At 39.9% G+C, this 13,311-nt stretch overlaps 1 protein-coding gene across 1 annotated transcript; it reads right to left on the bottom strand.

The window, feature by feature from the left end:
• Positions 1-264: 264 nt before the first annotated feature.
• Positions 265-6,846, bottom strand: LOC108667354. Its single transcript, XM_018154371.2, has 5 exons — positions 5,744-6,846; positions 5,302-5,376; positions 4,329-4,435; positions 3,176-3,324; positions 265-2,698 (listed from the first exon to the last, which is right to left on the bottom strand). The coding sequence occupies exons 1-5, from the start codon at positions 6,821-6,823 to the stop codon at positions 1,581-1,583; spliced, it is 2,529 nt and encodes an 842-aa protein (XP_018009860.2). The 5' UTR covers positions 6,824-6,846; the 3' UTR covers positions 265-1,580.
• Positions 6,847-13,311: the final 6,465 nt, after the last annotated feature.

Raw genomic sequence — 13,311 nt, 5'->3', positions numbered from 1 at the left:
GATGCTGAAAATTCTACAGTATACGGTACTCACCGAATATGAATTGGACTGAATTTCAATTCACGCAAAATTATATAAACAAAGAATTATTTATAGCCAAATTAAACTTGAATTGTCACTAGCAAGTCTAAAATGTTTAACTCATCGAAAAATATTATTGAATATTCTACTACACATGTATTTATACGAAATATTAAAAACATAAAAACTCGAGTTCCTTCACGTGAAACTCAAATGACCTGCTTTCAGGATATCAGCAAAACACAAGGCAATACAAATTTTAATATCACTGACTATAATTGCTGATAGCTACTGCCGTCTTGACGCTTCAAATAACACAGGAACAAACAACAAAGATACTAACATTGCAGCGTGAACAGTCTCAAGTGAACAATTCTGACCGGCCTCGCGTTGTCGCGTCACATATGCTAAGAGTAGGACGACATCGAGAATAAAGACAAAGAAGAAGGATTATTTTCTATATAAATATAGAAATATGAGAAATAAGAATATAGAATATAAGATGGTAAGAATAGGCATGCAAACGCCAGTGAAGTCTTGGCGAAGAGAAAACACATCGAGGATAAGGAGCAAGAAGCTGGAAATTTTTTGAAATGCAATTTATTTTTTTGGCTCATAGTTCATCGTAGCGTCAGTTTAGAGTGAACCTAAAATTGAAGTCTTTGGTGGCTGGAAGTTAGACATGGTCTCAAAATAATATAACTAAACTACAGTCAATAACACTAGAGCACCAGAAACAAGTAAACACTTTCTGTAAACAAAACAGCGCCTTCACTACAACGACAGAATAATTTTCTAATGAATTCGAAAAATCGAGAACGAGTTACGAGCCCATGAATGATGATGATGATTGGATTACAAGCTTTGGCCCGATATTGGCTCAGAAATACTGATACGAGGCGTGGAAATCACAAACAATGAGGAAACGCACTATTAAGCTGCATAATAGTCTCGTGAGGTGAATATTCTCTCACGAGGCCTTCCCATACGAATACATTGAGCTGGTGAGGATATAGAGCCATAATACACGAGTGTTGCCTATGTCATACATAGGCAACACTCATGATATAGATTATAGAGCCATGAGATAGTAATGTCATACATAGGCAACACTCATGATATAGATTATAGAGCCATGAGATAGTAATATCATACATAGGCTGCGTAGGCAACACTCATGATACAGAGCCATGAAATAGTAATGTCATATATAGGCAACTCTCATGATGTAGACTAGAGCCATGAGATAGTAATGTCATATCTAGGCAACACTAACGATATGGAGCCATGAGATAGTAATGTCATACATAGTCAACACTCATGATGTAGACAAGAGCCATGAGATAGTAATGTCATATCTAGGCAACACTCATGATGTAGACTAGAGCCATGAGATAGTAATGTCATATCTAGGCCACACTAACGATATGGAGCCATGAGATAGTAATGTCATACATAGGCAACACTCATGATGTATAGTAATGTCATATATAGGCAACACTCATGATGTAGACTAGAGCCATGAGATATAGTAATGTCATATCTAGGCAACATTCGTCTCAGAAATCATCAAAATCTTCCTCAGCGTACGCGGCCATCAGCTCTTTTATTTCTCTCAGCTCCTTCTCAGTAGGGGACGCGTGTGAGGTGCTCGTAAGGTTTAAATTGTGGTCATTGGTGCTGGCTAAACTTGTATGGCATGTGCCCTGATTTACACCCGATGCCTCCTTGGAATTACATGGATTCGAAGTTAAATTTTCATTTATTAGTGCACCAGATTTAAATTGAGAAGCCTCTTGACTTGTGTCCACTGATTTAAAGCAGATTTGTTTGGGTTTAGGCACAGACAACCGATATTGAGTTCTGGAAGGGGTTGAACATGAGGGTAAAGATGGAGCAGGGAGCGCGGTGGCGGGATTAGCTATTGGAGGTCTTCTTGAAGCTCCTGGGGCGATTGGGGAGAAGCGGAAACTTGGGCCGAAATTATGAGACGAATTCATCGGTGTTGAGCCCAAAGGTCTGAGAGGTCTTGTCAACTGTGCTGATTGAAGAGAGTTTCCAGACCCTCTCGAAGCTGTAGCTTGACCATTTGTTGACGGTTTTGGGCTTCTTAAACTAGGTGAAATTAAACTGTTCGGAAGGTTAAATAATCTTTGATTTGAAGGCCTGATAGATGATTCATTTCCTGGTCGTGGCCTGCCGATATACGGAGCCGGTGGTCTAAAATCACGGGACGCCGAAGAAAACGGCAAATTAGAACTGCGATTCGTCTGCGCTGGTCCATAATCACAATTATTCATACTCTTACTGAGGTATGCGGTCTTGACAGGACTGATCCTATCTTCCTCGACAAGACTTCGCTCCAGCATCTTGTCCACTCCAACCTTGTCCTTGAGCTGCCGGCGCTCCTCGGCGCTCAGCCCTGACGTGACTTTAACATCGCAGCCGCTGCCCCGCGCGCTACTCGGAGGGGCATCAACGCGGCCAGCGGCCGGCGGCAGGGCGCGCACTGGCGAGTACAGCGCCGCGATGTTGTCCGCCGTGATGGCCAGGATGGGCGGTCTGGCGTACGAGCGCTGCCACGCCGTCACCCCCGACAGGAGGAGGGCGCAGCCGGCGCTTAGGTGTGGCAGGTACGACGACACGCCGCTGCTCGAGAGCAGCCCGCTCACCTCGCCTGCAACAGAGCGTGTCAGAAGTCTCGTCTCAAAGATGCGTCATCACCAGGGCAAGAGCACGGCACTCCATTGCCCTCAGTTAGTCAGGTGCCAGCTACAGTCAGCAGATTGTCCAATTTTATATTCCACAGTGAAAACAGATAGAATAATTTACAGCTTCATTTCTTAACGAACGATAAGCGCACAGCAAATTTTCTAAAAATTATTAGAAATATATTTTCCTAAACTAATTGCGAATTTTACACCACCCACCAGTGTGGTCACAGTGCTGCAGCAGACGTGGAAATGATCAATTATACACCACCCACCAGTATGGTCACAGTGCTGCAGCAGACGTGGAAATGATCAATTATACACCACCCACCAGTGTGCTCACAGAGCTGCAGCAGACTGGGAAATGATCAATTATACACCACCCACCATTATGGTCACAGAGCTGCAGCAGACTGGGAAATGATCAATTATACACCACCCACCAGTATGGTCACAGAGCTGTAGTGTGGCCTGGCTGTGCGCAGGCTGCACAGAGTTCACTTGTACAGCGAGTAAAGGAACGCGACGCAGGCCACCACAAGACCCAGCGCTGCCTCTGTGCGGGTACAGCACGCTGCGCTCGATGTTGTGCCTGCAACAAGAAATAAAAATAAATTGCCCTTATATAATGCTGCTTCACACTTCACTCAACTGCAGTAAGGGCGGCTTAGAGATGATTTGGGTTGATTATTCTTTGAGTGATCAATTAGTTCTATCACACGGAACTAATGAAAGGTTCCAACCTTTGCAACAAATCGTTTTATTCTTTATGATTGTATTTAAGAATTAGTTTATTGATTCTGTATCCAATGATTAATCGGGATTTTGAGTAGTGAGTAGATAAAAGACAATATCACCATGGGAGCTTTCCAAAACATGCTTATTTCACCTCAGATTAAAATGAATGCAAATTCTTTTACTACAAATAAATGATCTTTAACTTAGAAAATTAGATGGAATAAGATTAAAATAAAGGATTAAATACAGTGAATATAAAACTATATTAATTAGGCATGTACATACACTATAAAGCCATAAATTATAAATTCATCATTTGACTTCAATTCATCCATTGTACGGTAGCACACACATTGAAAGTACATTATTGGGTTTATTAATAAATTATTTATCCTAAACATCTGAGGAATGGTAGAACTGGGAAACTAAAGGAATAAATCAGACCCTAAATTATTTTCTCCGCTATGAATTTTGAAAAAAAAAATCTCTTGTGCTCATATCGATAGTAAACTACTTCCTCCAGCTTCATTTCTGTTGTGTCTAGTCTATATTAAATAATACCGGTATACTATAACCAAACAAATGAATGTTACTACAATTACTAGATGAGATCCTCAAGCAACACACAACTGTGACATGGTTTTTCCAAATTTAAACATCAAGCCATCATCCCTCGTCTGCCTTCAAAACAGACAGCCCAACTCACTATTTATAAACATGTATTATAATTGTTCTAAACTGTGAATATCAATGAAGGGAAAAATTAATGATGAGTGAACAGTTACATGTTAGAGGAGAAAAATACATAAAAGATCATTAGAGGAAATATTAGAACATTTTTGCAGCCATCAAAGCAACCTGTGCAGCAGCGAGTCAGGGCTGTTGGCGGAGATGTCAAGGTCTTGTAGCATGTAGCCCCACAGCGGTCCCAGTGGCATCGATGGCAAGGGATCTGAAGAGGAGCCCTGCAAACCAAATGTTTAGATGAGAAATGTGTAAAAAATATAACTCAGTGCCTACTCAATGCAGTGAGTGACAGAGAGCTCATTTTCTCATCGATAAAAATGAGGTCATGAACTTACAGACGGATGGACATGACAAGCACAATAGCGTTTTTTTTCCATAAATGAGAAAATGCACTAAAAATACACTGGCTACTGGGAAACTTTGGTACAAGGAAGAATATGCAAAGCGGTGACATGCACAATAGACTTAAAAACAAGTCACCACCTTAGCCCTTCTGACAGATGCTAGACTTCACATATACTTATACCTACTCTTGCCAAATTGAGTGGCTGCTTCTATGCTTGGCAAATACATTGGCATATATTTTGTATCATTAATCCTTTACAATAAAGTTTTTGGAAAACTGGTGGCAAATTTTTTGAAAAATTTGGCCAGTGGACTGAGGCTTTACTCTGCATTAAAAAGTTTTCTTTATGAAGAGGAACAAGCTGTTTATATAAACAAATAAACATATGATAAGCTAGGTTAATTGAAAAGAATGGGAAGTAGACTTATCTTGAACATGAACAATTGCACTATTTGAGAAAATTTATGATTTGATTGATGCTGAACAAATTAAAATCTAAGAAAACTAACTTGTATCAATAAGGAAGATGATGAACATGAATAAGTGAAGACCTCACTAATGAAGCCTTGGGATAAGTACGGTACCATACCTATATCCAAATGCATGCATGTATATCCAAATAAGGTAAATGCTTAATAGGTATTTATATAGGTATGTATTAACATAAAAGATTACAAACAGATTGCATAGGTATAGTAGTTTATTTTTAATGATAATTTAATATTGAAAAACTAATACCTTTTTCATTGGTTTATCCTGAAAAGCAAGCATTGCCCGAGTTGCTTCAATGGAGCTGGTGTCACCAAGGTCTTCCTGAAACAAATTATTAGTTTACTGAGAAGAATGACAAGTTAGGGGTACATACTAGGTATAGCAAGGATCAACAAAGTGGCGCTGTTTCAGTATAAAATAATTATATCCTTAGGACATGTAAATATTTAAAATTTAAGTAATTAAGTGATAAAATTTCTTTCCAATATAATAAAAATCTGAACAAATTAGAATATATGGTATGTCTAATTTATGATGGACTCATAGCATTATATTTTTTTATTTTCTATAGTCAATTATTAAACAAGTCATCAGGAATAGTCTTTATGATAAAGCTTCTCAACCCAAACTTCTAATGAAAATTTATCAAAGGCAAAATGAAAGAACCAATCTACTCAATTTTACAAACCAAATTAGGAAGAAGGCCTGCTGGACCAGGAAACTTGGGTTTGATTTCTCTTAACGGTTGATGAAAATTTTCATGCACTTCAGCAGTCAATATAGGGGAATTTTTAGACAACTTATGAGCAGGAGATGCTTCATTGCTTAGCCTGGAAGACTGAGGAATGCTTGGTAATGTTTCACCAACACTAGGGGAGATGATTATGCTGCCAGGTTGTGGTTCATTTTTCTTAGCTGCAAATATTGAAGCTTGAGGACCATGAGCATTGTGTGGATGTTCAAGATCAGGCTGGGCTTCCTGTAGGGATGTTGGCTTTTTGTGATTGTGTAGAGAAAGATTTCCAGAACCTAATGTAATTCTATTACAATTTTCCTCATTCATTGATTTGTTTCCGATCACAGACAAAAAGGCCTTGGCATTGCACATATTAGAAATTGTTTCCGAGTCCCTCTGATCAATTATACATTTTGGATTTTGAAACAAACTTGACTGCTTTTCACAAGCATTAGTTGCAGAGCTTTTAAAATTACAATTTTTGTTATTCAGCACCGATGTGGATGGCTCAGATGATGAAGGTCTTGAAAATGGGATTTTTGAGGTATTGAACAATTCAAGAATAGCAGAATTACCATCAATCAATGAATTTTGCTCCTGAGGAAATGTTTTGCTTTTGCTTGGGTCTTTTTTATCAGAAACATGGCTACTCTTGGGACACAGAAAATTGAAATCATCACCAAAGCAATCAAAATCGTCCTCAGCTAAAGATGAGAAGCGCTGCAATAATTTAGAGTTTCTAGTCAAATTACCAGAGTCTCTCATTTCTGTGGTCTTCTTTGTTGGTCTCTCATCTTCCTCTTGAAGACTCCTTTTAGGAATTTTTTCATTAACACAAAGTTTTCCCGTAGTATCATGGGAATATTGTAGTTTATTAAAAATGGTATCATTCTCCTTGTCATGATGAACAAAAATATGGTCCAGGTCAAAACATTCCTCCGTGAAGTTGGGTAGGCCACAAGAAACTATGCCATCATTTTTTGATTTAGTATATTCATGCAGTTTTTCCATTGCAGGCTCAATGTATAACATGAATATAAAGTTCAAATTTTTCTGAAAAAAAAGGAGTGAATATTAGCAAATAAATCACTTATTAAATTGCATATTTTATATCATAAAATTTTTTAGAATGCTCATTTACTGATAGATAAGATGTACTATTATAAATAAAAAATTCAAACCAATGAGCCAGTTGAGCCTCTTCACAAAGTATCATCAGGCTCTAAGACCATGATATACTGTATATTACTGACTTCATCTTGAAGATGCACTACATTGGAACCTTGTGTTACACTTATCCTGCCTTACAACCAAACCGCCATAAAAACATCATATAGAATAAATGCTCTCTTTCTGCTTTACAACCTTGCTGTATAACTTGGGACACTGCAAAAAAGCAAGGCATTGGCATACAAATAATTGAAAGTAATGATATCTTTCAATGGAAAATTTGAAGTGTTGATACCAATCAACCCTACATTGGACATCAAGTAGCATGCAGCCAGCTGCCAGCATCCAGGTTGTCAACAAGGAAACCTCATCACCTACAACTATGGCCACAGCAAAAGTTCAATCTCCTGTCTAATGTCCAGTATCCACAATCTTGTATCAGAAAGTAATTGAATAGTAATTTTTGCATTACAATTCATTATGATTAGAAATTGTACAATAGAAATAATTTATTTTCAGCATAATGCAAATGTAGTACCGTATATACATGAGAGAGATGACTTTTTTGGAGGTCTAACACAGATAAAGAGTCCTTTTAAATCATATTAATGGGAAAATAGTTTTGGTATAGAAATAATTTATATGAAACCAAGCTTCTATAAAATTATGTTTGTGAGTCAGTGTTACTAATACATACAGTGCAAGCCTAAAAAAAAATTAACATGTCAATATGAGTTGGAAAACAAAAATAATAAAGTTTTATAAATGTAACTATGTTCCCTTACTTGGTCTACTGTCATTAAACCTTCAAGCCTCATAACAATGACATGAAAAAAGTTATCACTGGGTACTTCTCTCATAGTTTATAACAAAGTTTATTCTGAGATTTTAGCAATTTTGTCTAAATTCTCTCTGGATAGGACAAACTCACAGTCTCATACAGTCACATTGTTAAAATTGCCCATGCTTGACTGCTTGTGACGATTTCTAACATGGTAAATTTCACTTTTATCTTTATGGCACTTTCCTAAATTCTTCCATAAAAAAACAGGCTATCAATATATAAGATACCATAAAATGGGGTAACTTTGACCACTTTTTTTCAAAATGATGCCATTTTTTTACTAGATAAGTTAAACTTAAATTGCAACATGCAATATACGTACAGGTCTATACTCTAGCTTCATTCACCATAAATTGCTGGTTCCTGCCTCTCATAGTTTTGATGTAATTTCAAAAAAATGATGGTCTTTGTTACCCCCCCACTTTGGGGTTTCTTTGACTGGGTGGTAAAATCAGTTTTACTTCTTAGTAAAATAACTCCAGGTTTTGGTGCATTGTAGTAGAACTCTTCTAGTTACATATGTTAAAAAAAAACTAAAAGTGGTCAAACTTACGCCGGGAGTCAAAGTAACCCCCTTTTACGGTACTATGGTTTAAATCTGATAAATTTAGGAAAAACACCATATATCTTACATTTAACCAAGAAATCGATACCATCAAGCGGGATAAAAAGGGACGGGCGGCAGGGTTGGCAATGATTAAATCAAAATGAGCGGATACAAAGCCAACCCCACGTGGGGTACGGAATGCGCTTTAACTCCTTGAATCTAATTCCGGGTAGGAATAGATTATCTATGCTTCTCTAAGCATTTTTCAAGCAAAATTTTTATCCTCAAAAAAGCGCAGGGAAATTTGTCAAGAACTTGTAACGCTTCTCGAGTCAAGTAATTCCCACCCAACTACAAGTTGAACGATTGACTAATCTTTAAATTTAAACTTGTGCATTTAAATTTGTGTTTTAAATGAAAGTTCTGATCTGATAGACTACCGAGATTCTTTGTCGCTGGCGATCATTGATTCAGTTTTCCCGCCACTCTGGCGGGAATCATTACCGGTGGGATCGCTTCCCACGATCCCACCCCTTATCTTTAGATTCAATCTGAATAGACTGCCTATGCGCTTTGTTGCCGGCGGTCATTCAGATTCAGTTTTCCCGCCATTCTGGCGGGAATCATTACCGGCGGGATCGCTTCCCGCGATCCCGCGCCTTATTTTTAAATTCAATCTGAATAGACTGCCTATGCGCTTTGTTGCCGGCAGTCATTCAGATTCAGTTTTCCTGCCACTCTTGTGGGAATCATTACCGGCGGGATCGCTTCCTGCGATCCCGCGCCTCATTTTAAAATTCAATCTGAATAGACTGCCTATGCGCTTAGTCGCCGGCGGTCATTCAGATTCAGTTTTCCCGCCACTCTGGCGGGAATCATTACCGGCGGGATCGCTTCCCGCGATCCCGTGCTTTATTTTTAAATTCAATCTGAATAGACTGCCTATGTGCAGTGTCGCCCGCGGTCATTCAGACTCAGTTTTCCCGCCAGGCCGCGGAGGCAACCCCTCCAACAGCAGAAGCAGCAGAGGCAGCCTAGGCAACCGTCCCCCCTTCAGGGACAACAGCCTAAATCCTCCGGCGACACTAACGTGGCCAAGCCCGCTCCATCCGCCTCTACACACTAACACACCCCGGCAAGCCGCCCAACAATTGACCCCTTACCGGGGGCACGTCTCAAGCACTTCTCGGACCAATGGTTACAAGCCCCCAAGAAGACCTTGAATATCGTCCGCAGAGGCGTGCACTGGAAGTGGAGGCAGGACACAAAACCACCAAAACTAAGATTCCCTTTCACGGACTGGCACGGACCACTACAGGTCGACCTCATGACCAGTCCACACTACAACAAACTATCCCTGTACGTGTCCGCCTTCGAGTAACTGGGGGCAGTGGCAGCGGATGTCCTAGCAGTCGACTGGAATCAGTGGCAGGGGGTGTACATCTTCCCCCCACCAAACTTCATACCGCAGTTGCTACCCAAACTGCAGGACTACACACATCACGGGGTCATTCTATCGCCACACAGACCACCAGCCGGATGGTACCCAGTCCTCCTCAAGAGCACAGAAACAGATTCTTTTCCAAACTCGCCTCCACCAGAAGACAGCCGTCAGCTTGGTCTCATCGGAAGAGTGCGGGAAATGGATCGCGTGGAGTTTCTAACCTTACTGTACTTCGATCATGCACCAATACCAATCTCAGTGGAAGCGTTCCAAGAGTGGCTCCCTGCAGAAACAACCGACATCACCCACGATACAGTTCTACGATTTCTCACCTTCCTCCATGAGGGGAAGCACCTGAAGGATATGACGATACGTAATGTCAAGGCGGCGCTCAGAAAACCACTGTACCTGGCCTTCGGAGTAAACACCACCGCTGAAGAATTCCAAGAACTCTCGAAATCGCAGTTCCTCTCTGATCCTCCCGCTCCCAAACCAAACATCGACTGGTCCCTCGATGCTATCTTCAAACAGTTCGAATCTAGACGCTTCCGCCTCCCGCGCATAACAACAGAGGACCTTCTGACTAAATGTCTCTTCTTAACAGCTCTGGCATCAGGAAACTGAGCATCAGAGCTAGCTAATGCTTCTAGATCAGGGTGCTCCATCTCACCCACCGACGTATCGATCGCAGTCCTACCGGGCCTCATTTACAAAAACCAGTCAGTTGACAGGCGTCCACCACCCATCTCTTTCCCTACATAGGGTGGGAAACATGCGTTATGCCCTGCTTACCACTTGAAGGAATACCTCAAGCGAACGACCTCATGGGAACACAGGAACCACGTCTTCCTGGAGCCCAAGTCTCATAAGCCACTCAACGCCGGGAGATGCTCCTTTGGCTGGCTCACGCCCTTCGTTCCTTCGGCGACTCGCCAGGAAATCCATCGGGCCACGACATCCACCGGGCCAGCCACTCCATCGCCTGGATGCGCAACGTATCCATGGAGGAAATCATGCGCAACGGCTTCTGGAGCACCCCCAACTTATTCATCCGTTGCTATCAGAGGACGTTATCGGTCCCCAAAATACAGTTCGTGGCAGGGAGAACGGTCATTAATTAGTGCCAACACTTTTGTATCTAACATTTGCATTGCCCCACTAATTAAGTAAACCTTGGTTTAAATATCTCGATTGCTTCTTTTACCTCTCATGGGAGTCTGAAAGTTTCCTCCCCCAGACCCTAAAGGGCGACTTTGGTAGAAAAGCAGACAGCCTAAAACGGAGTTTGCTCTAATTATTTTTGTTTGAGGAACGAAAACAATCTAATTAGAGCTCGGAGTTTTAGGCTGTGCTGAGGCCACCTCCTCCCCAAACTTTATTACGCGGACAGTGCTGCTATTGAGAGAGCATGCAGGCCGCGCCTACACCGCGGCGCCGCTCAAGGTCAACGAAAGGAAAGCTGGCGAAGGCGGAAATCATATCCACAGAGCTTTCTTCCTTTTTCTTTACTGATACGATTAAATTCAAGGAAGAAACAATCCAAAGATCAAATAGAGCTTTCAACATGTTAAAAGCAAACAGCCTAAAACTCCGAGCTCTAATTAGATTGTTTTCATTCCTCAAACGAAAATATTTTTTTTATTTATTTGATTTATTTGATTTTTCCATATATTTAAATATATTGAGTGGCAGTCTTTAATTTATATTGAGGTATTGTTATTCATGGTTTAGACTAAATGTACTATGAATGACAAATTGGTATATAAACTTGTTGCCTTTAGTGTGTATTAGGTTCCAATAAAGTGAATGTTTTTGGTACAGAGGCATCAAGTGTGCAATACATTGTACATAGCTAGCAGCTTAGCTAATTCTTATAAGGCTATAAGTAGTCTTTAACAATTTGACTATTTGTTATATATTAATTACAATATACAATTTAAATGTGTTAGCTAGCTAATACAGGGTGGGGCAGAACTGATTTGAACAGTTTTGAGGCGAAATAAAAGAGTAATGGAGGTAGGTACATAAAGAAGAAAGTTTATTTTCCTAGAGGTTAGCATAACATACATAACATAACATAGTGATCTCGGCGCTGCAGTGTAGGCCTGATGTGGCCTGTCGCATACCATTTAAAATACTTATTTTTTGAAAACAATATCAGGAAGATGGGGTTTGTTAGCTGCATCACACTGTTGGAGTTGTTCTCGGAAGTTTCCTACAGCACGTTCACACATATGGCGAGGTATGGCCATAACCTCTCCTGCAATAATCCATTCCCTTAGCTGTGGTAGGGTGTGAGGGCAACTTCTGAACTCCTTTCTTTTAGATGTCCCCAATGAAAGAAATCGCAAATGCTCAAATCAGGTGACCTGGCAGGCCACTGTAAATCACCCCTCAGAGTCTGAGAACATGTGTTTCAAGACTTAGAGTGACATTCGGGCTGTGTGAGCTGTAGCCCCATCTTGCTGGAACCACACCTCTCCCAATGCTTCATTTTCAACAATGTTTTCCATCATGGGCTGCAAGAAATTTTGCAGCATAGCGATCGGAATTCACTGTTATGGTTACTCCCTCCTCTGAGAACGACGCCAACAGTGTTGCAGCTAACGGCCACCATCTTCCAGATATTGTTTTCAAAACATTAGTATTCTAAATGATATGTTATGCTAACCACTAGGAAAATAAAATTTCTTCTCTATGTACCTCCATTACTCTTTTATTTTGCCTCAAAACTGCTCAATCGGTTCTGCCCCACCCTGTATATTGAGAGGTTGAGATTGTATTGACCTTATAGACAATTAGAAAGATTTTTCACCCTAATACAAGTATTCTTATTAAAATATTTAATTTCAATCTTCAAATATGTGAATTTAAAACTAGAAACAAAACAATTACAATAATAAAACTATATATAAAATATATATAGTGTGAAATGCAGTGAATGGAAATAAAATGTTTGAATTGTGCACATGTTTATTTAAAACAGTATTAGCTCTTCTCATAACATGAGTCTCTTTTCAAGTCGTTTGAGGTTTGTTTGGTTATCATTCAGTTTATGTTTAGTATTGGTTTATAGGGTTGAATCAAATGGGAACAGTGCAGTCAGTCACTCAGTCACTACTAGTCAGTGTGTATACAGGATAGAGTCTGGTAGATTTATAAGACATAAAACTAGTAGATCTATTGATAGTGCTGTGCACTGTGCTTTCAGCTACCTATCTATTGTGTGACTCTTCAATATTTAGAAGATCTGCATTCCTGAAGTGTTTTTGTATATTGAAGCCAGTTAAATGGTCAATATTTAGCTTGTCACCTTGCTCCATACAAACTTTACAAAGCTAATGAATAGACTTATCAATAATTGTTTGCCTAAAAATCCTTAAGTGATAAACACCACCTTGGCCTGTTGGCCATTATTGAAGACAATAAGTGCCTTTTTTAGCCATCCTTTATGATTCATATACTGTTATTGTTAGTAGGCTAATTACAATATGAAAATTAACCTTTCAAAAAGA

This window comes from Hyalella azteca, unplaced genomic scaffold (genome assembly GCF_000764305.2).
Source record: "Hyalella azteca isolate HAZT.00-mixed unplaced genomic scaffold, Hazt_2.0.2 contig4605, whole genome shotgun sequence".
NCBI classification, from domain to species: Eukaryota; Metazoa; Arthropoda; class Malacostraca; order Amphipoda; family Hyalellidae; genus Hyalella; species Hyalella azteca.
The sequence above is the reverse complement of the archived record's forward strand: the minus strand, read 5'-3'. Positions and strand labels throughout refer to the sequence as shown.